Source organism: Coturnix japonica, chromosome 1, assembly GCF_054131305.1.
Source record: "Coturnix japonica strain WE chromosome 1, WE-NBRP24, whole genome shotgun sequence".
NCBI lineage: Eukaryota > Metazoa > Chordata > Aves > Galliformes > Phasianidae > Coturnix > Coturnix japonica.
In genome coordinates this window covers 81,239,233-81,265,207 of record NC_140663.1, presented here as the reverse complement: position 1 = coordinate 81,265,207, position 25,975 = coordinate 81,239,233, and the positions used below count along the sequence as shown (strand labels likewise).

At 39.4% G+C, this 25,975-nt stretch overlaps 3 protein-coding genes across 13 annotated transcripts in view; 2 read left to right on the top strand and 1 right to left on the bottom strand.

Moving 5' to 3' along the window:
* ZNF654 (zinc finger protein 654) overlaps positions 1–11,120 on the bottom strand; it is a 37,613-nt gene extending 26,493 nt beyond the window's left edge. For 2 of the 3 annotated variants that reach the window (XM_015878594.2, XM_085546945.1), the window contains exons 1-2: positions 10,935–11,120; positions 1,778–1,923 (exon numbers count right to left, since the gene is read on the bottom strand). In XM_015878594.2, the coding sequence (XP_015734080.1) occupies positions 1,778–1,923; positions 10,935–11,066 (278 nt within the window). In that variant the 5' untranslated portion in view covers positions 11,067–11,120. The remainder of the gene's footprint in view (positions 1–1,777; positions 1,924–10,934) is intronic. The other variant, XM_085546933.1, reaches the window with a different exon arrangement.
* A 428-nt stretch (positions 11,121–11,548) lies between these two features.
* On the top strand, positions 11,549–17,855 carry CGGBP1 (CGG triplet repeat binding protein 1). 9 transcript variants are annotated; one of them, XM_015878574.3, is made up of 3 exons: positions 11,549–11,630; positions 11,845–12,202; positions 13,635–17,855. In XM_015878574.3, exon 3 carries the CDS (start codon positions 13,664–13,666, stop codon positions 14,165–14,167), a length of 504 nt encoding a protein of 167 aa, XP_015734060.1. In that variant the 5' UTR covers positions 11,549–11,630; positions 11,845–12,202; positions 13,635–13,663; the 3' UTR covers positions 14,168–17,855. The 9 variants fall into 9 exon arrangements, with proteins under 9 accessions (XP_015734060.1, XP_085403021.1, XP_085403005.1 ...); XM_085546895.1 differs by having other exon boundaries at positions 11,845–12,207; XM_085546879.1 differs by having other exon boundaries at positions 11,845–12,265.
* A 3,981-nt stretch (positions 17,856–21,836) lies between these two features.
* The window catches only part of LOC107321527 (uncharacterized), an 11,345-nt gene continuing 7,206 nt past the window's right edge, over positions 21,837–25,975 (top strand). The window contains exon 1 of the mRNA XM_015878524.3: positions 21,837–22,037. Coding sequence (XP_015734010.2) covers positions 21,968–22,037 — 70 coding nt within the window. The 5' untranslated portion in view covers positions 21,837–21,967. The remainder of the gene's footprint in view (positions 22,038–25,975) is intronic.

Sequence of the window (25,975 nt, the reverse complement as noted above, 5' to 3'; positions counted from 1 at the left end):
ATAAAAGCCACAATAAGATCTCCACAAATGCCTTCTCTTCTCCAGACAGAATAATCACAGCTCTCTCAACCTTGATTTGTAGCAGGATTGCTCCAAACTAATAAAGGAAACGAGCCAACTATTTATGTTTCCTAATCATTAGTCTCCATTTTGTTAAAAATCACTATCTGCAATTCCATTCCAGCTTTGTTACCTTAAAACACAGTCTGCAATATAGTACATCCATATTTATATGCATAACAACGGTGCTTCTTTACTTAAGCTAATCACTTATTACATATTACTGGAATCAGAAGTTTGCCTAAGAACACTGACAACATTATTAGAAATCACAAATACAGACACCGTTTCATTTATGATTAATTTGTGTATCACTAATACATACAAGAAATAACTCTCACTAATGCTAAGAGTTTATCATCTGGTCACCCACAAAATCTTACTCTAGTATGACAACACAGGCAGATTCTTGTACTCCAAAACCTAGGACTTGATTAAGATTTCCCAGTTAATAGCACCAAGTCCTAGAATCCACTCATGATATGGTCAAACAAATTCATACAAAAACCCAACAGGACATTATTCACTAATTCTAAAATTGAAAGAAATGTAAGGGGGGGAAAAAAAAAAAAAAAAAAAAAAAAAGACATTGCCAGGAATAGCCACCATCCAAAATACAACAAATATCTGAGTTTCTAATTCCCAATTCCCTCCAAACTCTGCTATCTGAAGGTATTTAGAAGTGTGATTTGACATTCGAAATGAGTTTTTCCTAAAAACTAATAAAAAAGAGAGGTCACCAACTTTTGATTCAACTGCTAAGTCATTTTCCGAGCTTTCCAGTTTTAGAAATAGTTATATTTTGATTCCATAAATAAAGCAATGTCAAATAGTCCCCCCAAAAAAACTCAGTCTCTTCAGAGAAGTTTCACATCACTTGAAGATAGCAGATATTCTGACAAGTGCACAGAATAAATCTTTAAGTTTTACTTAATTATTACTAGCAGGTAAAGAACAGTAAACTGTTCCACCAGACCAAGTAAACTGAGAAAGGCTATGAAAATATTCAACTCTGAAGACTAGACAAAGCACAGGTGAGACATTTCCAAAAGAATTTTTAACTGAGACATAGAGTTACATTCAAAAGTGTTGCTCAACAAGAAAGCTGGACAAATAAATCTGATCCAAGCAAACTGAACCAGCAGATAGAGATAGCACTCTGATTTTTATCTCTATCTGTTGATGAGAAAATCATATATGTAGGATCCCAGCTAAGTACACGTCATTTAAAGTACTGAGGAGTTTTCTGTTGTGATTTTTCTTTTATGTTTTAATCTTCTGTCCAGAGCAGCAGTTTTTGAGATCTCAAAAGTTCAATTTTTTTTCCTTTCTCTGAGAACCTTTACTTATCATTACTCTCACACTGTCAGTCTTCACATGGGAAAATCAGCACCGCATACAGGAAACCATACAGCAAGATACATGTTCTAGCATACTGCAGTACTCTGTCAAATTGAACATACACATAGCTAGCCAAAAATCTTAATGAAGGATCAAAAATGATTCCTACAGGTATTTACAGAACTTGAACATAAAAATTCATTTTAAAATTCATTATTTTCTTAAACAGTATAAGAAATTTGTCTTAATTATTTTAGCTCATTACATCAACCTTAAAACCTCTGAGGATCTCTGAAACCCTACTGGCTATTATAAAAGTACAACACCAACATTCTACATTGTAAGGGAAATAGTAAGAAAAATATGATGTACTTACAAAGCTAGGCTACTCAATACGTATTGTACGTGCTCACATTCAGCTGGGAATGATACACAGGCAGATGTGAAACAACAGAGAGCTGTCTGAAGCACCTGAAGCTGAGGCAGAGGAACCTGCCATCTTCCAGCATAGTCTTCAACAACCTAATGACAAAAACATTGAAAGCCATATTACAAACCAAGAACATCCTCTTTTAATCATGAAACTATAAACAGTTTGTACTGTACCTGCTTCATCACCCCTCCTTCCTTAGAAGTAGGGTTAATAACATCAAATAAAAATCTCAATCCACAAAAATAGAAGCCTGACCACCTTCAGTCATCAGCTAAAGAAGAAACTTCATTACTTACATTGTAACACTAAGAATACTTAACTGATCATTTACAGAGAGCAAGGCCAAGAAACATATCCATCTTATACAGTAACATAGTAGTTATAATACTACTACTATGTTACCACAGTACCACATAGAAGATGCATTTAAACATAAGCTTTTATTTTGCAAGTGAATACAAATTATGGAGTCTGTAGCAATTCAGACAGACTACTCTAAACTAACAAACAGAGGAAAACGACCACCCTGCATTCTTCCAGGCTTCTCACTAGCAGAACAGGGCAGAGACAGTCTCTCTAACGTATCCAAATAAATAAATTTGGCCCTTTTTATGTGTATGACAGACCTTGAAGCTAACTACACCATCATTTACAGTTATGAAACTACATCACTATTTTAAAACAGTCTCTGTATAAAGGACAGCATTTAGTTCAGCACAGCATTAAAAACACAGATTGGTAAAGCCTAAAGACTGGTCATTGTGCTGCTGCCCTAGAGAAAGTAGGAGTTTAAGGGCTTTGGATCTCTTCTACTCCTTAATCAATAGCTAAGATGTGAGTTATATGCAACACCAAGCAGACAGAAAAAGCATATTTGTTCTATGCCTTGGCACATTGCTTATCTTATTGCTTTACAGCCAGCCTCCCTTTGCCCATACACTGGTCCCTCTTTTTTTTTTTTTTTTTTTTTTCTCTCCAATCACACCAGCACAGCTTCAATAGAAGCAGAAGGATGTGGACTAGCTCTAGGTTAAGGTACAGCATACCCTTCTCTAGCTGAGGGAACTTAACTGAGATCTCCTATATTTGTAGGAAGTGAGAAGCTGGTGGGGAACCACAGTGCCATCAATCTACTCCTTAGTGGACATATGGAACAAGCAACAGACCCCAAGAAACCTGTGAAGTGCCAGCCCTCATTGCAAACCTGAGCAGCTTAACTCGAGCCAGTCTGGCTAGCAAAGCAAAGTTTAAAGCAAAAATCAAATGTATCGTTCCGCAGATTTTCTTTTAGACTGGAAATCTGTGAAGCTCTCTCAGACCTGTCCACTGCCCTTTCAGATACATAAAAGATTTCAAAATCAAGTTGATTAGCCTGCGATTTTAGCACCAAAGCTATACACCTAAATTGAAGGTTCTACAATCTGAATGGGCCAGCAACCCATTCCTGACAGTCTGATTATACCTGCTCCCAAATAAAGTAGCTACTGATAATGGGAGCAATGTTATTTCTTGTTGTTATTTTAATTTTCATTTAGAATAGTGGAGATTGATTTGTATTTTGAAATGGTATTCTGCTTTTCTAACAAAACAATTTTAATAATTTCTGTTTCGGAATCAGTTAGTTTAATGCAGTGAATATCTAGGTCAATTGGAAGAGAATTAACTGACTCGAGGATAAATACTCTTCCTGTTACAAGGAATAATAAGCACTTCAGAAAATTGTACTGACACCACCTATTGTGGTCTCTCTGAAATACTGCATTAGGAATAACAAATGCCTTATAAAAACCAAAGCAGACCAAGAAAACAGACTCTACTGGTTTTAGCTTCTATGAGGTAAAAGAAAATAATAATAAAAGTTTCAGTTCCTATCAGGGTGTTCTATGCAATGTAACCTGGCAGCCATACTACTGACAAGTCGGTAAATTATTTCAATCAGTGAGACATTTGGTTACAACACTACTTTTTCCCTGGTATCATAAAGGACAAACTGTAAATAACCATAAAAAGGATTTATGACAGAGACTGATGAAATTCAGCTTAGTCAAGGGTGCAGTGGTAACTTGGGTGCAGCAATTGGACAGATCAATACAGTGTGAAAGATATTACAGAGATGTGATGAGAGAAGGACCAGAACGATAGAAAGTTGCTATAAAGGAAGGGAAGAAGATTGCTCACCTGTATCAGAAGATCCTAGGTTTGCAGGTGAAAGCATCACCAAGGAGAGATCTCCAGAAAGAGATCCTTCCCCAGTGGCAGTCAGCCCTTAAATGGGGCCTAAGAGAGGTGCAGCCAGGCTCCACCCCTTCTGGTCACACAGCTGAATTGCCTTCACCTGTGCTCCCAGCGCTGACCCAGGTCCTTTCCCTGGGTGCTCAATCAGAGGTTCAGGCTGTGACTCAACAGTTACCATACACTGGGGAAAAATGAAAATGAGCCAAAAAGAAAAAAAAAACAAAACAAAACAAAAAACAATCAAAGCAGAGAGCTATATGCTCAGAATCACAGTACATCACAACATCTTTAACATTCCATGCTGTTTTGGTGTCACTGCCCACTCCCATCTCAAAAGCTGGTGCAGAAGGAAGGACCAGAAAAGTTCTGAAGCAAGACAGCAAATGCTAAGGAGTGGAATAGGTTCCACATAAGGATCAAGAATTAAAGTGGGACACTTGAAATTGTAAAGAAATGACAAGTGGAGGGGGAACACCAAATCAGGTTGGCAAGCATGAACCATATACAGGAGAGCTTTTCACACTGATATGGAGCTATGGATCTCTTCTCTAAAGGGATACTGTGAGTGCAGAATGGCTTCTTTACTCCAAAGAGACTTAAATGAGCTGAAAAAAAGGCATCTACTGAGAGTTCAGTTTTGGAAAAGTGCTATTAAAGCACAAATAATACTAGATATAGCATTCTTTCTGGAAATAATGAAAACTTCCTTAAAATTCTATTCAGTTGATGGCCTGTATGTTGTTACACATCCCACACATCATCAAGATAAATGCATCTTTATAAACCAGATTCAATTATTCAAATACAGTAGGAAAGATCTTAAGATTCCAGGGCTACATAAGACATTATTTTAAATATCATCTAAAATAATTTCAAATCAGTATCTAAAAAAATGGATGTAAGCAATTCACATGAATATTACATAAGGAATAACCAAACATAATCACACTTCTGGCAAAAGAGAAAAACATCACCAAGCAACAGCATGACACATCCTGTAAGACAAGTTTCTGCCAAAGTTCTATCTTTAAAGCTAGATACTTTCCTCCACTCACAGTTGCTGCAATCTCATGTATTTGGCTGAGTTTGCTTTAACTGTGAACAAGACCTAAGGCAGTTCCATATTCTCATTACATTTAGTTAACCAAAGAGCAAGTTTTCAGATGTATTTACAGTCTGCAACTTGTTGTACAACAGTGAAAACTATTAATCCTATCAAAGTACATTTGACTACTAGCAGCACTGCAGTTAATGTACCTGTTAAAGACACTACTTGATGACTGAAATAATTATTGAAAAGATGTAACATTTCTTCATATATTTCAGTTAATCTCCCCTAGAGTGAAAACTGACTGACGTATAAAAATGGTTTTATTTTATATGGAAGGGATGGCTGACAGCACGTGAACTGAACACAGGAATAGCTAAGTGTAGGTCACAAACAATGTTAGCAGAATACAACCTAAGGTGACACTCAAAGCACAAATAGTTAATACTGTCATTTGAAGAACGTTAACCTAAAAACATCAGTATTATCATCATAATAATAAAACACATCTAATGTTCTGCCTTTTTTATTATTCGAAAAGGCCTGAATAGCAAGCAGCCTATAATCTACCAGACACACTATGGTACAGAAGTACCTTTCCAACATTCTTCTTTTTAAGCGTACAGAGGTGCCACTCAAAAGTTACAAGGATCCTGACAGACTTTTCCATGCAAAACTCAAAAGCTTAATTTTTCATACAAAATCAAAACTTTGAGACAAGGTGTTAAGAGCTGGAAAAGCAGCAATATAAATAAGCTCGCAATGAAGTCATACAAATTTGCAGAGAATTGAGAGAAACACAACCACAACCCTGAAAAGCATGAAAATACAAAGAAATGAAAGGAAGATAACAGCACTGAAATCCAAGAAATCTATCCTTCTTTCAAAGGATGAAAGGGGTTAATATGTACGACAAGGATGTGATTTATAAGATAAAGCAGATATAAACATTAAAGAGAGCAGAATACGAATAGAGAACTGAGTATGCAAATAAGAAAAGACTTTGTTTTAATGGCAAGACCAGAGCACTGACAGACTCCTCCAGTCTACAAATACAATCTGCAAATTAAAAACCTGCTCATTAACTACTATTAAGAATTCTCCCTAAAAGTTGACAGAAAACAGACAGGTATCCTACAAGTACTACAGTGGCTTATTAAGTTTCCCATCAAGTGTCAAAGGAACCAGTGTCACTACCAAAACTTCAATACCGTTCTCTGCAGGCATGAACTGAAAGCTTGCAATTGCCATTAAACTCCACAGGAAACAGTGCTTATCACTCTTAATTTGTAAGGACTTCTTTTCAAGCCTGAATATGAAACAGCATAAAAAAGAAAGGAAGAAGAAAGAAAGAACACAAGAACAAGTTAATCTACAAATGCAAATAGTTTAAATGTCTAGGTATTCCTTGATTCACAGGTAAATTCATCTATTAAATTACATTACTCACCCTTTGAAAGTTTTCATTTAACTAGTAAATTCACATTAATAAAATTAAAAAAAAAACACCTAAAAAAGCCAATCAAATAAAGCAAATGAGACTGTAAAAGGTGCTCTCAAAGCCACAAACAAGTCTCTAGCATTTTCATTCAATAAACTGCAAATATACACACATATATATATTATGACACCAGAATTAACTGCAAGAGAAAACAGTTTGTTCAGTACTAGAAACTATTCCTTTCAAGACAGAAAAAAGCTTCAAAGAAACAGAAGCATTCACGTGACCAAGATTTTTGTAGCTCCTCTTTAAAATGTATGAATAACAAAAACATAGCCCAGTAGTCAGAAAAGTAATAAAGGACTAGTTTGGCATGACCTGAAGTTGTTCTGTTTTGTACTGAATACTAAAGTAACTGAACAAATATTGACTTGAAGATTTAAGTGAGAATCAAAGCAAGTAATCGCAAATTTGAGCATGTCACAAGAAGTGTGAGAACGCATCAATCCCCAAAGGAAGAACAATCTAAGATGTGTATATTTTTCTACCTTAATTTATACAAAGCAGCAGATACACCAAAGCATGAACAGACAATTAACACCTAAACCACACATTACTGAATTTTTATTTTTATTTTTTTGTTTGCTAAAATAGATCTAGGAGCCGTCATCACCCCTGGCGCATTACTAAGTTTTATTTCTTAGCTCCCAAATACATAAACCCAAGAATTATTTTCCTAGCAGCAACTGGTAGATACTGCTCATTAACGAAAGCCAACCAGGCAATCATTATTTCAGGAAGTCAGATCACACTGGAAGGCTGTAAACTGATGCCACAGCAAGAGAAGATCAAGAAGTGTTGAGCTCTCACAGTATTACCTTAGACCAGAATTATCCTGTGCTCGAGTCAGTACTGAGTAATATATAAATAACACCTAGTACAGCTATGCAGCCGTGTGGACAACTACAGAAATGCTGGGTGTAACTTGTAATATTTTGATAGTACTTAATGATACGAGAATAGACTGAAAAGAAGAAAAAAATTCAAGGTAGTTGATAAAACTACATCCACTTCAAATGCAACAAAGTAAGCTATACTCCCTTTTCATCTCCCTATTAAGGTTTGTCTTCAAATTCATCCTTCTAATTATAGATCCACTTCCTTCGCAGTTAAATGCTGCACTACTTTGTCTACCCCTCGTTATTTGTACGCACTCACACAGGAACCTCCCAGGGACACTGGTCCTAGAGGTGGGCAAGGAGCCCCTGAAAAATCTCAAAGCAATTTCAATTTCTGTATCTGACACAACAAGCTGAAGCTCAGGAAGCCCTTACAAACGTTTAGATCGAGGGGGTTCTATTAGATACATCTTTCCATTTAAAACTACAAATAGTCACAGATGCCTTTTCTCTTGCTTGCCAAATCTGGAAACAGTAGACTTGTTTTTTCCCAACACATAAGTAGCTTCAATGCACAGCGATCTTCACAAATGTGAAGAAATGCCAAATCAGCAATTCTAGAAAGAAACACAGATACATAAACTAGACACTTACTTCACTTTCCAGCTGTCTCTTTTCGTTCCCGGCTACAGAAATCCTGATTTTATTTCCCCATGTTATCAACCTCAAATAACTGTTTAAAAATACATTTTATTCCACCTTGGAAGGATCAGGGTGTAACGGTGCTGTCACAACACAACAGATCCCAGAAAATACATATAGCTTTGCAGTCATCGCACTCTGACTTGATCTTACGTCACTAAATCATGATTATGCATGTATTTAAGAAAACGACACGATAGCCCAGTCATCTTTCACAACCCTTCTTTAGTCTACTGTCTAAAAGCTAAACTCAGCTGCGATACTCCAGGCCTCCAGAGTACTGACCCTGTTTCCAACCCTCTTTTAACTTTTTTAACAGAATTCTAGAATAAAAGACATGCACATCATTGCTTCTTAGGGTCCTTGCCAGTCTCTCACCCTAAATAAAGTCAAAGAGGTCTTTGCTTCCATCTGCAGTAAACAGCTCAACGGGCTAAAAACGGCTTAGGCCTTGCTTCACTTTTGCTGCAGCTCTTACAGTAGAATGTGGATGCACACACACTTCAGACAGCGAAGTAACTAGACACAATCTAACATATCCCTGTATTATTTATTCTGAAGGACAAATGGGTGTTTCATTCAGATAGTCCAGAAGTATGGTATTACTGCCAAGCAACTCTCTCTACAATTGCTGTTCAACTTTTGACACACACAAAAAAAGAGGAACACAGTAGGGAAACCAGGACATTCAGAAATGCCAAAAAACCATGAAGAGAAGCAAAGCTATGTTATCAGTGTGAGATGGAATGAGGTGGAGAGGCTTGATCTGTGCAATAGCCAGAAGATCCAGCTTCAGAAGCTCATGATGGAAAAGTACAAAGCAACATGTTCTGACAAAAAGTAGAACCAGAGAGAAAAACCACGCTAATAGAGGCACACGTGAAAAAACATATGCCACAGCTAACAAAGAGACATGGTATTTAAATGAGAAATTATCTTTAATAATAGATGTCCCAAGAAAGAGGTGACTTAAACTTTATGTGTACACTGATACTTTCTGGAAAAAAAAGTAACGGAAATATGTTTCATCACTGAACTGACAAGGCTGCGGGGCTATGAGCCTCTGTGTGTACAGGTATGGATGCACCGGGACAACTGCACCACTGTCAGCCTAACTATAAACAAGTCACTGTAGAGCACTCAGCTTTATTTGGTGTCACACCACAAAAGGTCACTGGTCCTTCCTACCAGTACCTACACCACCTACACCTCACGTCTGTATAATTAACTTGGTAGAAGAGTTCTTCATTAAAACTAGGCTTGAACAAAATGTAGAAGACTGTATTTTGAGCAAGCACACAACATCACCAGGCCAAATTTAAACCAGGAAAGTGCCTAGAGACAAAATGTTACTATATTACCTCACTTTCAACAGGGCTACTTAAACTGTGCATCGTTTAAAAGTATTAAAGAAAAGAAACAGAATAACTGATACACTCAAAACATCGGCTGTCCATGTGGAGAGTTCATAAACTAAAAGCAAAGCAAAGTAGGGGAGAAGACTTGGCTACTTTTCTATACAAAAGAAACTCCAGGAGAAGTCAAGGTCAAACGATTTAGATACTGTACCACTGATAACTGTGATACAATCATTTCACAGGGAAACTCATTCCCTGGTCTTGTCCTGTTCTGCTCCCTACTCATCCCTAGTTTTGTATGGGGTAGAGGATTGGTGTTAGCGCAAAGTACTGCCCCACCTTCACTTGCTTCATCAGTTATCACTTATCAGTTCAACAGATACTAAGTGTAGCTAAAACATTTGAAGGTAAAACTTTCAGCCCTGTCAAAAAATTTGAGCAGGATTCAATTGAATACAGCTGTCTCTTCTTCCAGCTGTGCTTTATTCCATACTTTCAAGGCTGTTCGTGTCTCTCAACTGCCTTCAGAAATCTTTACACAGATGTACTAAGTTCAGTAAGTTACCAAACAAAAGCAAATACAAAAGCTACTGGATAAACCCAAGCAGAAACTTACGGGCTCACTGAGCAGTGCTTTTTGTGCTAATTTCAAGCACATACTGTAATAAACAACATGTAAAACAAGTCAGGAAGCACTAAGAAACAAACAAAATACAAGGAGAGCACTCTTGTTGAAATGGAGTACTGTGTAAACGGAGCAAGACAAGCAGAGTGGAGAGGTAAACAGCCAACAAGTTCATCAAATGAAGCAATTACACCGGGGGGAAAAAAAAGGAAAGAAAGGAAGAAAAAGAAGCTTAGGCTGCGTTTCTGTGAAATACAAGTGCTGTGCTTGGGATCTACCGACAACAACAACAACACGCTTCAATCAACACCCGCTGGGCAGGGAAAGCAACCAACCAACCTGTTGGCGCTCGTTACTTAGCAAAGAGGACATGGGGTGGAAAGAGCACGGAATTAATCAAGAGAATTAATTCCTGACTGTGGCCCTGCGTGCAGATACGGTACTTTATAATACATTATAATAATAGATAGATAGATAGATAGATAGATAGATAGATAGATAGATAGATAGATAGATAGATAAAAAGTACACGGCTCTAATTCAGCCATCCTTAAGGGCACGGCCCCGCGGTGTCCCCCTCCCCCCCCACCATCGCCCCGGCGTCGTTCGTCCCGCCGCACGTGGCCCAGCCCCGCTTCCCTCCCTGCAGACACCTCCGCTCCCCTCCAGCTCTGTGCCCCAGCCCCGCTCCGGCGGCCATGAGGGGGTCGCCGGGGGTTCGAACCCCACCCGTCCCACCGCCGCCCGCGGGGGGGAGGGGCGAGGAGCGGCGTGGGGCGGGGCGGCGCTCACCTGGCAGAATCGGCGGCAGTAATACTGGCTGTGGAGCAGGGCCGGCAGACCGACGGGAGGGCCCGGAGCCGCCAGGGCCTCCAGCTCCTCGCTGAGCCGCTCCGACTCCTGGTCGCTCTCGTCTTCCGCCATGCTGCTCCGGCCGCCCTGCGCGTACCGAGCGCCCCCCTGCCCCCGCCCCTCCGCGCCGGAAGGGGCCGCCCCCGCCCCGCAGCCTCACGTCCGGCCACGCCCCCCCACCGCGCTCCTATTGGGCCAGAGCGCAGACGGCTCGCCAATCACCCCTGACCTCCGGCTCCTCCCTTCCGCTGGAGCGCCTCGTGATTGGAGCAAAAGTCTCCTCGTTACTTTATGGAGCTCTTCTCATTGGCTGCTCTCGCCGCTCATCACACCGCCCTCCCCGTCCACTAAATGCGAAGGTTGCCTTCGCGAGCTGCGATTGGTCTCCATACGCCTCAATCACAGCATTTACTCCCGCCCCCAACTTGCGATTGGTCTAGCGCGCCGTCCGTCTCCTCGCGGCCGGGTGGGGAGCAGCCAATCAGTAGCGGCTTTCCTCCCGTCTGCCGCTGTGGGGCGGCGGTCGCTAGGCTGGTTGCTAGGGCCCGCCTACCGCGGCCGCCAGGGTGGGTGGGTGAGTGAGCTGTGTCTGGCGGCGGCGGGGAGCGGACGGTGCAGGCCGTGCCGCCACAGCGGGTAACGGAGCTTGGCACGGGGCAGCGGGGCCGCGCCTGTCTGCGCCTCATCGGAACCAGCGGCCTCCGGGAGGCGGGAGGCTCCGGGCCGACAGGGTGTGAGAGCGCTGGGTTAGGCGGGAGGCAGGGCCTGGCCCGCTGTCACCGCGCGGTGCCCTCCCGAGTGGAGGGGCGGAGGGATCACGCGTTGCTTGTGTCGCGTATTCGGGCTGCAGGGACTTGGCGTCGGCACCGGGAAACAGACGAGTCGGTGTGTGACCTTACGGGCTGCTTCGCTTTGCAAGAAGACGGCTACACCTATGGGACTGCTGCAAAGCTGCCTCCTCCTTTACCTTACCTGCTCTTCGCCCGCGGATCCTGCGCACGTGGAGCGGTTCCTGGTAGCGGAGCTCGCTTATCAGCGCTCCCAAAGCTTCAAAGAGGCTTCATCCCTGCGATCTGCAAGACAGAATTACTCTGAACGATCCCTGCCGGAGCTTTGAGACGGGAGAAAAGAAATCCCGTGTTTTCATCGCTTGTCCAGCTTCACGGAATTATCGCCTCCAATCCTGATAGAAGAGCGCTTAGTTCTGTGTATGGTTCGTTTTGATGTTTCCAAGTCCTGTGCAACACGTTGATGTTGGGATAAGACTTGTTGTAAGTTTGGTTTCAGGAGGCTTTCAGCTGCTTGTGAAACTCGTGGGGGATAGAACCCATAAGGTAACAAACAGGAAGAAGTGCCATTGATACCAACAGGAAAATACCTCACTCCATAGGGTTGTGTGGGATCATTGAAGCCTGTAGATCTGGAAAGAGGCAGATGATAATTCAAAAAATGGACTGAGAAAGTATCCAATAACAAGATATTCATCTCCCACATTGTGTGCCCCGGTGGCACAAGTGGTAGGAATGCCGCGTTGCAACACCGGAGGCCCGGGTTCAAATCCCCCCTATGGAGCAAGTGGTAGAAGTGCCGCTCTGCTACACAGGGGCTCGAATCCCGGGGGTTGGACTCGATGATCTCTAAGGTCCCTTCCAACCCGCACGAGACTGTGAGACTGTGATTCAAAAAGGATGTAGGGTCTTCATGTGGCCATGTGGTTTTTGGAGACTGAATTCTGTTTGATTACTCTATTTCCAGAGTGAGTTAAAGGCATTTTGGGCAGCACAAGCTCTATTCAATCCTTACAGTTGGACAGGCTCGCCTTACAGCTAGTTGGGAAATCTGTAGCTTTTAAAGGCAAATCTTTTTAAATGTTACAACAGCAAACAGCATGTAACTTAAGTAAATATAGTCACACATCTACAGTTAGGCAGATCACTCTTTCTTTGTAGTAGTCAGCAGAGGTAATGCAATATTCCTACAAGTCATCCATCCCCGTAAGTAAATATCCAGGCAACCTGTTAGATTTTCTCGAAACATTTGTGAATTATCATTTTGCTCAAAAACTAGCAAACAAAAAACCACCCCAAAACCCTCAACCTGGACATAGGGAAGTTTTTCAGTCTTTTATATGGAAAATGTAACAGAGTCTGGTTGATTTTAATATGCTTGATTAGATTATTGCTTGCTTTGATAAAGGCCCAGTCTAATAGCTGAGGTCTGGGGCAGGGATAAAAGTGAAAGATGTTACAAAGTGAGTAATAATACTGACTCAACGTAGCTAATAAATTGCCAGCTATTTTTAAAGTATTAAAAAGGCAGACTAATCTTCAAGATTAAACTGCATTTGTGGGGTGAAAAAAAAAATCAACTTTGTATGACTTTCAGTGATGAACAGATTGAAGAATTCAGCTGGGCTTTGCAGCTGCAGAAACTAAATGTAGTTTACTGTCACCCATGAGGAGCTTCATTCTCCAAAGGAAGACTTCAAGATGCAAAACCATTCAGTGATAGTTTTGTGCATGTATCTGACACGTAATTGGCTTTTAGATGGCACTTAGCTCCGTGCTGGATACTGAATAGTCAGCACTCAAGACGGTTTGATTGAAATCATTTGCATGTCTTAACAGCATTTTTCTTCAGCTTTCAGGTACAGCTCACTGAAGGCCACAATGGAACGGTTTGGAGTGAAGTCCACTCCGTCACGTAACCGCTCGAAGACTGCTTTGTATGTAACTCCTCAGGATCGGGTAACTGAGTTTGGCAGCGAGCTGCATGAAGACGGCGGAAAACTCTTTTGCACTTCCTGCAACGTGGTTCTGAATCATGTCCGCAAATCGGCAATCAATGACCACCTCAAGTCAAAAACACATACGAAGCGGAAGGCGGAGTTTGAAGAACAGAACGTCAGGAAGAAGCAGAGGACTCTGACTGCCTCCCTTCAGTGCAACAGCACTGCTCAGACAGAGAAAACCAGCGTCATCCAGGACTTTGTGAAAATGTGCCTGGAAGCCAATATTCCGCTTGAGAAGGCTGATCATCCTTCTGTGCGAGCCTTTCTGTCTCGCTACGTCAAGAACGGAAGTTCGATACCTAAGTCGGAGCAGCTAAGGAAAGCATACCTGCCCGATGGGTATGACAATGAGAACCAACTCATCAATACTGAAGATCGCTGAGAAGAAAACTGTTTTAATCATCGTTGTGAAGTTTTATTGATGGTGTGGTTTATTTTTATATTCATGCATATATACAGTGTTACATATTGGTTTTACAAGCTATTTTGTATTGTAGAAATGACAATCTATTTGTGAACTAAGCGCTATGCCGGAGACTGTCGCTAACCCTGCGGTTGACTCGAGAGCTGCTTTGATGTAGGACTCACACTGAGTGCAGGGAACATGCCTGGCGTATGGCCCATCTGCGTTCAGTCCAGCTGTAACTGACGCTAAGAAAGAGGCACTTGGGTGGAGAACCTCCCTTACCTTTGTGCATCTGAATACACAAAGACAACGATGCAGTAGGAATTGGTCATCGTGTCAGTGGATTGCTTTGTCCAGAATCTTGTCCGTGAGCGACCAAGAAGTACTGCACGTTAGAAGTGGAAGAGGCTGTAGAATGGTTAGTTTAACATGAGTGATCTGTTGGGGAGGATGATTGCAGTTTCCTAATCAAGTTGGTTTATTTTTTGAAAGAGAAAACATTTTTCTTCTAGAGTACTCTAATCCTATTTGATGCAACTGTGGATGCACTCGTTACCTAGCCTAAATAGGTGGCCTTTTCTACCAACCTTTGAACTCCACTATTCTTATAAAACCAAAAGTTCTGAAGATTTGCTATGCCTGGTTTTTTTAATCTCCATATCCTTTTCTTGGGTTAAAACGTTCCCTCCAGTTTCAGTGCCAAACTTTGAAAGCTGAGTGGACAAACTAATAATTACGTGTGGTTTACAGCACAGCTGCTTGCAAATGAATCTTACACTGGACCAAGATCATAGTAGTAGGGGGAAATAATGCCTATTTCTCACAACAAGAAAAAAGATGCTGAATTTAAACTGGAGGTGGAGAAGGAACAAAATAGTGGAGTTGAGCAAGCTTTTCACAGCATGCAGGGGAAGATATCTCCCATCTCTCCCTGCAGGTCCTTTACTTCTCGCCTCAGCCTTTTAGTCAGAGGAGGTAAAATGATTAAAATACTTTTCAAAATGGTTCTTGCAAAGGCTATTCAATATTTGTAAGAACAGCTAGGAAAGCCTGTATACTTCAAAGCTGTAATGGAATTACACCACTGGTGTGATTCTTACTCTGTGCCAAGATGCCATCTATTGAACTGACAAGTTAAATGTAAGTTAAAGAAGTTCAGTCATGTTGCTCTCTCCCAAATCTAGTAAACTGTTACTAAACTAATCCAAATTATTATGCCAAATAGTCAACTTGATGCAAGTGTTGCTCTATCATGTTTTTCATGGAGTGGTGGAGCATTGTAAAAAGAGCTTGATTTTCTTCAGATGTTCTGAATTTAAGGAGGTATCAAGCGTTTCCTAAGTTGCATAGAAATGCTCCACTCAATGGATATAGTGATGCAAGCATGCTTTAACTCCCTCAGGAGGAGCCAGTTTTTTGTTCATCTTCCTTTCCCTGTAAAGTTTGACAATATCGCATTATTTCTTCTATTCAGGATACTTACAGCAATACTACGTATTTGCTAAAAGACTGAGTAGCCTCCTTATTTTGTTTCTGTGGCTAACTTCTAGAGAAGAGTCTCTCTTGCTGGATTAAAAGAGATTTACATACTTAGTAACAACTGCTTTTTTGTGCAATTCCTGCAGAAATGCAGTTTATGTTACAACAGTGTCTTCTAGCCTTCTGCTATGGAAAGTGCTTGAATAAATGGACAAAAGCAAAAAGCAGAAGGCATGTGCCAGTACATGGGTACTCAGTACATTGCTGCACTATTGGTCCCTGTCGAAGCTAGTGGGGTTTCACGCAGGTGTAGCAGTCCTGTCAGTGATATTAGTTTCTGGTGTAGAACTTCAGACAAATAACATAACAATGGTTTGGTTTTGTTTTCCTCTAATCCTGTATATCAAAATTTGCCTTCCCAAATACTCACTATTGCAAGAGCTTGGGTTTTGCTTAAGCTCATGAACTGCCTTGGGCTAGAACTGTTTTATAAATCTTCTAAAGCCAAGTGGAAGGTACACTGCCAAGAGCCTTTTCTATCCTGACCATAACAGAACGTGGGGTTTTTGTTTGTTTGCTTGTCATGGTTTTTCTGAGTGTTTTTTTGTTTGTTTTACAGCTGCTGTCTTATTTCAGTGAAATGAAAAATCAAAACATATGGTAATATTAAGTATAATCTTGCACAGCAAAACAGAGAAAACCTTGAAAATGAAAGTTAGCGATAGTTACAGCTTTTGTTTAAGAGCAGCCACTCATTCATTAAGGCAAAGCGCCCAGCCTATCAAAAGTTTACTTTCTACTTAAGAAGCAGCCTGAATTTAGGCTCTTTGTGCAGAATTAACACAGTTCTGTGACTATCTTTTGTATCTTCAGTATCAAGTATCAATCTATTTTTAATGCAGAATTACTGCAGAGGGTATGAGCCTGGTGAGGATCCCTTTCAGTGTGATCATACCGTAACCGACTTGCAACAAAAAGGTGACCATCAGGATTTTGATTGGAACTGGCTGAATTCCAACGCTCAGCAATCTGTAAGACAGTGATGTCTTAATAATAGGATTCTTATAATTAAGAAAAAAAGTTTTTTTCTGAAACTTTATGAAATCAAAATCAACATTGCAACTGAAGGTAAAACAATGGAAAAACAAAAACACTTCCAGGTACCTAAAAAGAATAAGAAGTTTGTATTTATGGACATAGCCCAGATCACAAACAAGACATTTACAGTTGTTTTCTTTTAAAGTAAAAATGGTTCCACTAAGTCTTGGAATCAAGTCCTGCAAGCAGTCAAGTTTGTACCATAATTTTGCTGTTGTGGCCATAGTTGGACAAAAAATATCCTTGTTTTAATTGCTATCGATTTTAAGGAAGATTTACAGCAGAGGTTTTCTGGTATTTCTAAAACTAAGTAATAACAAATTCCTGGAACATGGGCTGTGGTTGCGTTGTTTAGCAGTCTCTATGGGGTTTTGCATTTTTTTTAATCATTTTTTTTTCCTCTTGCAGGAACACTGCATATTTTTTTTTTAGCAGTACATTTGAAATTACATGTCATTTAAAAAAGAATGTACTTTGACCATTTCCGTACATTAGCTTAGCCAGTTCACAACTAAGATGACTCTGAAACGCATTTCTTAGAACACTTTCAAAGAGTAAAATACTGGACAAAAGGAATATTCTCTGTTCTGTGAACTACATATATACACCACATGAGTTTCAACTTGCATGTTCTTGAAAAACATGAGCCATAGTATTTTTTAAGAATTTTCAAGCCTTTAATTTGGCAGGTCCTTATAGGGAACGAAACACAGGATATAATGAAAGGGAAAGTGGTTTTTCAACTGAGAGAGAAACTTGGTTTTGCAAAGTATGGGATATTCTCATGATAGAAGGACTATTTTTAGTTAGAGCCCCTTTTATCAATTCTGTTGAACCGAATGACGCCATGCTCCCCATTAAGTTTTGCAGCATCATGAGGGTTTTGGGGAGGGGGGAAAAAAGAAAAGCTGGAAGTTTGGTAAGGGTTATCTCTACTTGTATTTACATATGAAGAGAGGCAAGACTCACCACTGTTGTGTTCACATTGTACTCACTGCTAACTTCTTGTGTAATTTGAGTGCTTGTTGTCTTTGTACAATTTTAAGATTGTATCTAACTTTCAAAATAAATTTTTTTTCTAAACAAAGATTCCCATTGTAAATAACGGTGCTAGACTTCAGTTGTTTTATAGTTAAGGATGGTTTTGCTTCTGGTCAGTGGTCACAGAACCAGTTTCAATGAGCTGACAAAATGATGTTCAGATGTTAGAGTGAGGCTGAATCTACTTGGGTTCAGTTTCATGCAGTGCCACAGGACTTCCTGTTAGAACAGTAAGACCACGGTAAGTGATTAAAGTTTTTACATTAAAATACAATTGGAAGAGAAATACAAAGTAAAATTTTCATTTAGTAATGGAACAAAAAAAAAAATCCTTTTTTTTTTTTTTGGAAGTGGAATTAAGTTTATATCAACTGCTTTCAGTCCAAATTTATACTGTTAATTAGGTGTGGCATTTGTGAATGATACAGGCTGGAGAGCAGAGACTAGAGGATAAACAGTATGTGGAAGTTCTGCTTAGGTCAAGTAAGGAAGATTTTCTTTTCATCCTTCAGTTTTCCTCAGACCACAAAGGATTTGGAATTTGTGGGTCTTCTAAGTGCTAGAAGTCTACTTCTTTCATATTCAAAAGCAGATCGTACATCTCAGAAGTAAAATGTTCAGGCTGAGATGGGATACAGAGAGCTACAGCAACTGTCACTCAGGTACAACCAATTCCAAATTTCTTATATTGAGTGTAAAATAGAAAAAGTAGAAAATAAACAATTCCTAAGTATCTATTATAGTCTTCTCTCCCTTTGAGATAAGCTGTTAAACCTCTCTGTTCTATGGCTCACTTTAAGCTTCAGAAAATAGAAAAAAAACTGAAGATCCAGTCTTGTAAAACATCATCCGTTCAGTTAGAAATGCTTCTGAGGCTGTTAAGATTTTCTTAAACATTGGTTTGTCTCAAGTGTTTTTCAATCTGTCCTTTAGGGTAGAAAACAGCTCCCATATATGGTATTAGATTTCACTACAGTAAATGAGACCTCTTCACTTTAATTCTTCTGTAATTAGCCTTAAATTGCTTCTTCCCTCCCCTTGTTTCTGAAGCCAATCATGACCATAAAAGTAATCAAATAACTAGAATAGCCATGCTTATAATTTGCAAAGTGTTTATACGCAGTAAAACAATGAGCAGGCTTTTAACCTACCCTTCATTGTATTCAGAGGTCCTTGCTCATTCTGCACTTCAGATGCAAGGTAGATACTTGTGGATTTATCAAGACTCAGCTCATCTGATTAAACTGAAATTGCTCAGGAAAGGCTGGGAGATGCGAAGAACTTCACTGTGATAAAGGAAAGAGCCTGTACAGAGAAGAAGTAATTGACTCTTCCTTTAGCAGTGAGTTATGGTAACACAAGATGGGAATAGGCTGCAGCGACCACCCCATGGTCCATGGGACAGCACACTGCAAGCTGTGTGATCACAAGTGACAGGCAAGTCTCTCATCCAGAGATGTTTGCTGAGAGACTAGATTATTTGATAAATTCAAGTCAATAAAGTTACACATAGTGTTAGGAAGGTAATTTTCAGCAGACTTGAGCCCACTTGTCATTAGAAAGAAACTGGGACAGAGAAGAAGAAGGAGCATTACATAGATATTTCCCTCATTTAAGTCCATTAAAGTTAACAGTAGTCATATGATGATCACAGAATCATCAGTGTTGGAAAAGACCACTAACATCTCCTAGCCCATCACCACCATGCCCACTAACCAATGTCCTTCAGTGCCACATCTACCCTTGTACACCTCCAGAGACAGTATTTCCACCACTTCCCTGAGCAGCTTGTTGCACAGCCTCACCCTCCTTTCAGAGAAGAAAATTTTCCTGATATCCAACCTGAACATCCCCCAGCACAACATAAGTTCATTCTCGCTTATCCTATTGCTGTCACCCAGGAGAAGAGTCCAGCCCCCACCTCATCACAACCTTCTTTCAGGATGTTGTAGAGAGTGATAAGGTCTCCTTCAGCCTCCTCTTCTCCAGGGACTGCCCAAACTTTGCTCCAATACTTTTGGAACCGCTTCCTTAAAATAGTTCCCAACACACCAAATTATGCTAGTTGTTGCTTTTGTACTGCACTGAACTCTTAGTTCTTTAAAGAACTGGGACCTGCAAGAATTCAGCTGAGGCATGATTTGCACTTAGCAAAGAAGCTACCGCACTGCATATCGTAAAGGTCAGTGCCACCTAGTGACATCTCTTTTTTGCCATCTTCAAATGCTCTCAAGTCTAAACTAAAAGTATAAGGACTTGAATTGATGCATAATTTTCAAATTAGGACTGTGCCTTGCTGTTTTGGTAAATAGATCTTTTATATTTAAATATATTGATAGCGTATTCATGTTTAGTTTTAGTCTTATAATTAAGCTCTAATTATTTTACATTTACTTAGTGAAGTGCTTTATATACAGCAAAATCTTTAAAACATTTTTAAAGCAGAAGGTCCAAAACCATCTCATCACCAAGGTTGGAAAAGACCTTGAAATCATTTAGTCCAACCATCCACCTACCACCAGTATTTCCTACTGTGTCCCTTAGTACCATATCTATATGTTCCTCAAACATCTTCAGGGGCAGTGACTCTACCATCTCCCTGGGCAGCCCATTCCAGTGCCTGACCGCTCTCTCAGAGAAGTAGTATTTCTAATGTCCAGCAGTGTAAACAAAATGCCTTAGAACTTTGTAATAAGATGATATTGACCACATCAACAAAATTCCTCCCCATTTCCCAAGTTTATTCCTTGTGCTCATCAAATCAGGAGGAACAAATGTGAAATTTAAACTCTATTTACCTATTTTTGAGAGATCATTTTCCCTCTCATTGTTTTGCTCTCTAAATAACATTTCAGTTTCATAATGAGGATACAAACATGACATATCAACTACTATTATGACATTCCTGGCATAAACTTCAGGCAACTCAATATTAACACGAGCAGAAATTACAGTGCCCGGAACACATCCCTTTAAACATTAGTTTTACTGTGTATGCTGGCTCTGGACTCAGCCACTAGGTGTCTTCACTACTCAGAATTATAACGTGCAGTCCCAGTATTTCGTCTTCAGTGGAAGTTTGTTATGTGGGTGAATAGTTACACTCCAGTAGTTTTTCTCTTAACTGTTTTCCAGTTATGCTGGTTTACAGTATTTATAAGGCTATATCCTCACAAACATCTATATGATACTCCCAATACTGTTGAAGTGGGTCCAGAAGAGGGCCATGAGAATGATCAGAGGGGTGGAGCGCCTCCTCCATGAGGACAGAGCTGGGGCTCTGTAGCCTGGAGAAAAGAAGGCTCTGAGGAGACCTTATAGCAGCCTTCCAGTACCTGAAGGGGCCCCATAGGAAAGCTGAGGAATTTCTTAACTGCATTATTTTCTTTCCTGATTACTACCTGTAGCTGTTGCATTTGTATTATAATCAGAAGTGATAGCTGCTCTACACAGAATTCCTGCTTATCTCTAGCTTGCTTCTAACTTTGTGAAGAACCTCTCTATCTGTTAGAATTTTGGAGGAGCAGATCCAAATCCAAACCTAGATTGCCTGTCTCTATGCCACAAGAAGGCTAAGACTTGGAAATTGTGCAGACTATTGTAAATTAATGAAAACTGAGGCAGATTTTTCTGATGTCTAAGAGCCTGCAAACAGCTAATTTGTTTGGCTTCCTAATTTTGATCTTCTATGTAACTAAGGTTAAATTATAATAACACCTAAGAACTAAACAATTTTAAAATACTGTCTTGCATTCTGTTCTTGTTATACTGCTGCTTATAAAAATCAAATTCTCAAATGCAGAAGAATCTTTCTAAAAAGAGCATGCAGCTGTGATGCATAGTAAGCAAAGCCAGGGAATTGTGAAAAATGCTTTACCCTGAATTGCAGAGCAGTTTTTACATGTTGTAAAACAATCAAGCAGTTCACATTTCAGCTACGCTAATGCTATGGCATAACCTACCAGATTTTTGCATGTTATTTTGCTTCCCTGCCCCTTTTCTCAGCATTTTGTTAACAGAAGAACTAGAAAAGGAAACCAGTTCAGATACGTACCCTGGGTGAACCTGACAGGATGCAGGAGGCCAACTGAGCTGCACTTTTCAAACCCACAGGAACTCCTCCTCTACCATGTCCTGAGAACAAAGCCTCCTCCAGTCATGTTGATAAGATGGATCTTCTTGTACAGCCTTCTAGTAAGGCTGGCTCAGAGCAACAATACAGATTCTGGTAAGTTGTGGTTTAATTATTTATTGTATATATAGTTGAATATTGAAAGGAGGAAAAAAAACACAAACAGAAACCAATTCCTAGTGTACCTTGTAGATTACTTACGTCTTATTTCTCAGTTGTTGCCAGAATCATCCTATTCAATAACTTTAGGAGTCTTAGGTATGACAATAAAATATTATGTACCTAGTCTAGCACCTGAAGACCAGACGCGTCTTTCTTTGTGGGTTTTGCCCCTAAGTGGGATGACAGTACTCAAAGCCTCTGCTTGAAATCTAGGATTTCTACCAGCTCCGACCTGGTTTGCAGTCAGACTATCCTTACTGCATAAACAAATGCATCTTCCATCATTTAGCTTATTTCAGTATTAATTTTCTGTCCTGTTTTCAGCTTAGACCCTCCATAGATTTTAAACAGAGAAGCCCTCCTAGTTCAAAGTGATGTGAGCACACTACACTGCTCTCAGTTCACCCCTATTACTAATTTTACTGCAGACATTATTTTGTTTCTAGATCTTCCGTGCTGTTCTCATCCAGGAGACATAAATGTTAGTATTGAAAGGAAGGTAGACTTATGTGATGGGTAATAGCTATGGGAGTGAACGTTCTCATCTGCTCTTAGTATATTTCAGGTATTTCAAACAACACATTTATCCAAATAACACTTGCTACAAGGCACTGCTAAAATAAATTCAGTATGGGCTATGCAAAGCTTAGCTGACGTGAATGACCAATTCTGCAGATCTATAGCATCAGATAGTGTTTTTACGAACAGAAAGCATCAAAAGTAATTACAGGAAAGGTTAAGTGATCATCCAGAGTATCTGAAAAGGAAAGCTCAAATACTTGGCTTAGAATACATGACTCACAAGGTCAATTAGATGCAGCTGTTTCTTAATTGGAATGTGACCTGAGCTCAGCCAGGCTACTAAATCGCTTTAGTCATTTGAAAATCAAATGTAAACATGCTTTTGAGGGTGATATATTCAGCAATAACCTTCTTCATATTCAGCAAAAGTCTTCTTATCTCATAAGAGATAACTGCTACTTCTGCTCACTTCATTATGACTGCATGAGCTATCAGGTCCTCACAGACACCTTCCTCCATTGTTCAGCTCATCAATACATGTGTGAACCCCAAGACTCATCCGCCAGGCTCCTAGATAATGTCTTCAAAACTGAATACTAATTTTATTTCACTTCTTACTGTACGAATCCTGTTTACAAATAATCTATTTCACCAGATTTTATTCTTCAATCTATGCCAAAATTACCTGGGGATCTCTGAGAGCAATACTGTTTCCTTCTACAGCCTTACATTACTATCAGTATTAGAATCATGTTTATGAAAGCATTACAGACAGAAAAGTCTTAGAAAACCAGTCTCTACAGAATCTTGATGTAATTTTTTTAAATGTATTTACATTTTAGACAAGTTTTCCAAGCCTGTTCAACTTTTTTTTTTTTTTTTGCCAATCTATCTAAACTTTCCTGAGCTCCTAACATAAACAGTTGATGCTGACAGATTTTGTATACCAAGTTAATGACAAACAAATCTTTGCTAAATTAGAGAAGAGGTAAACACAAGTTTTTTGCTAAGTTTACACATAGACTTTCCCTTCCCCACAGCCCCAATAATTTCAGCTCAGTCAAACCCTGTCTCCTTTGAAACAAGACAACATTGGCTATTCCCATCCAGTTGGGCTGACGGTGGTTGTTGACATCTGGAATGTATAAAGTCGATGCAGTATTTAATACTGATGAAAATAAAACCTAGCAAGAGAATCCCAGCCAAACTCTACACACTTGCACACTAGTCCTACAGGCATCACCTTCACCATTAGCCCTCCGTGCAGCACAGCTGGCACATTATTCAGCTATACTGAAATTTGCCATCTTCAAGTTTCAGGCATCAAATCATAAACGCATGATCTCTCTCTGATCTTACAGCACATTACAACTTTCATCAAGGAACTGTATTGAATAAGTAAAGAAAAATGTAGTTCTGGCAGCTGCCTCAACATACAGGTCAGCTTCACAAATGTTATCACCGCTAAGAAAAAGAAACATCCACAAAGCAAATATAAAAAGTACAGGACTGTATTTAGAACATGGGGAAAAATATGCAAAAAGGGCCAAACTTAAGTTTTTATTAGCTATGTGACAAATTGATTCATTTTAAATATAACACAATTTTTTGGTTGTTGTTGCTAAATCCTACATATGACATACTATTTCATCTCTTGGTCCTCTTTAAAAGGTCAAAGAAGAAAACAAGCTTTCAATTAATAACTCTTAATTTACTGGAATACGTTCAAGTTCTTAGATGAGGTGCAAACGACATCATTTAGAAATAGAAGACTAGAAAGTTCAATTTTTAGCTATTATTTTTCTCTGATGAGTCGAGTCATAAATAGGAAGGTGTCTCCATTATCCATGTTCTCTTTGCTTAATAAATAACACCATGACTGCTACGCCATTCCCTTGAGCATAAGGATAAAAAATGTTTTTGATAGAATTACAGTATTGTCACGAGTCTTTCATAATTGTATAAGTTTAGAATTCACTTTCAGTTGAAAACCTTATCCTAGCAGTTCACTAAAGTTTTCCTTACCTGTAGATTAGTTCTAGGTGCAGATGAGCTTGGCTTGCCACGGCCTATCCAGGAGCATAGTCCAGTGACCTAAAAGAGAATTTGCTTTTATTTAATCTGAATCTTTCTAAGTTCCTTAAGTTTGAAAATGATCTATAAAGCTTTCACATAACAGATTCTTTTACCCTTTTGAAAACTGCCCATTCAAATACTCATCACAAACACTCGTATACAGACACTGAAAATTTCAGACACGATGTTGGTTTCAGCTTATAACAGCATTCTAGAAAGAACAACTCAATTTATTTTGGAAATCATATACAGTCTTTAATGGGAAGATAACTACCCTGAGATTGACTTCTCATATGCCATAACAAGATAGAAAAAAAATCACTTAGTCAGGGAGAAGTATTCAGAGCCATGTTTACTCATTTACTGAGGTTTACTGAGCATATCTTTCTAATAGCAACCAATAAATAGAAAAGGTTACCTGTTAATTAAATGTTGACTCTCCCTACACTCCCACTGCCTGTTAAAGACATCCCTTACTGTCTAAGAAATGTTTTTATATTGTTATTTAAATCCCAGATCTCCACTGAGACCTATTCCTTTTCAGTGGTCCTTAGAGCTATAACTAGGAAAGATATTTTAGAGCTTGCATTAAATATCTTATTCTGTATAGACAGTCCCAAGAATTTTGATTTTAGACTTTTTTTTTCCATTGCTTTTTAATCTACTTGCAGGGTTTTGTTGTTGTTATCTTTAAAAACTACATGTGGGATGATTTGTGAGAGAGGAAGCTAATGAGATAATTCATTATGAATTCCCACACTTAGTTGTTGAAGGTGGTAGATTACAAAAAAGAGGTTTTGCAATCCCAATTTTTACTGAGTTTCAAAACAAATTCAGCTAAGAATTTTCTAAAGGCTGAACAAATGTCCTTTTAAAACAAATAAATAAATGATTTCTTCAAGAAGGTCCTCAAATTTATGACTTACTTACAATATATGTAAAGTACAAGGTTTGTTTCTAGCAAAATACTACTAACAAAACAAAACAGTTCAACTGCCAGTCTTTAGCATGTCACAGAAGTACAAAAAAGAAACCAAACAACTGAAGTTTTTTTTTTATACTCCAATCATTGCTTTGTAACTGAAAGGGGAAAAAAAAACAGAAGACTTAAAAGCAATCTAAAGCCCAATCATCTTATATTTTCTAAGAGGAGCCCTTTGTAGGGCAGCGTACCATCTCTTCCATGCACCAAAAAGCAACTAGTAGCTTGGTTAACAAGCTCAAAATATTCCTCTTTGACTGACAGAAATTAAAAAAACTTAAATCATTCCATG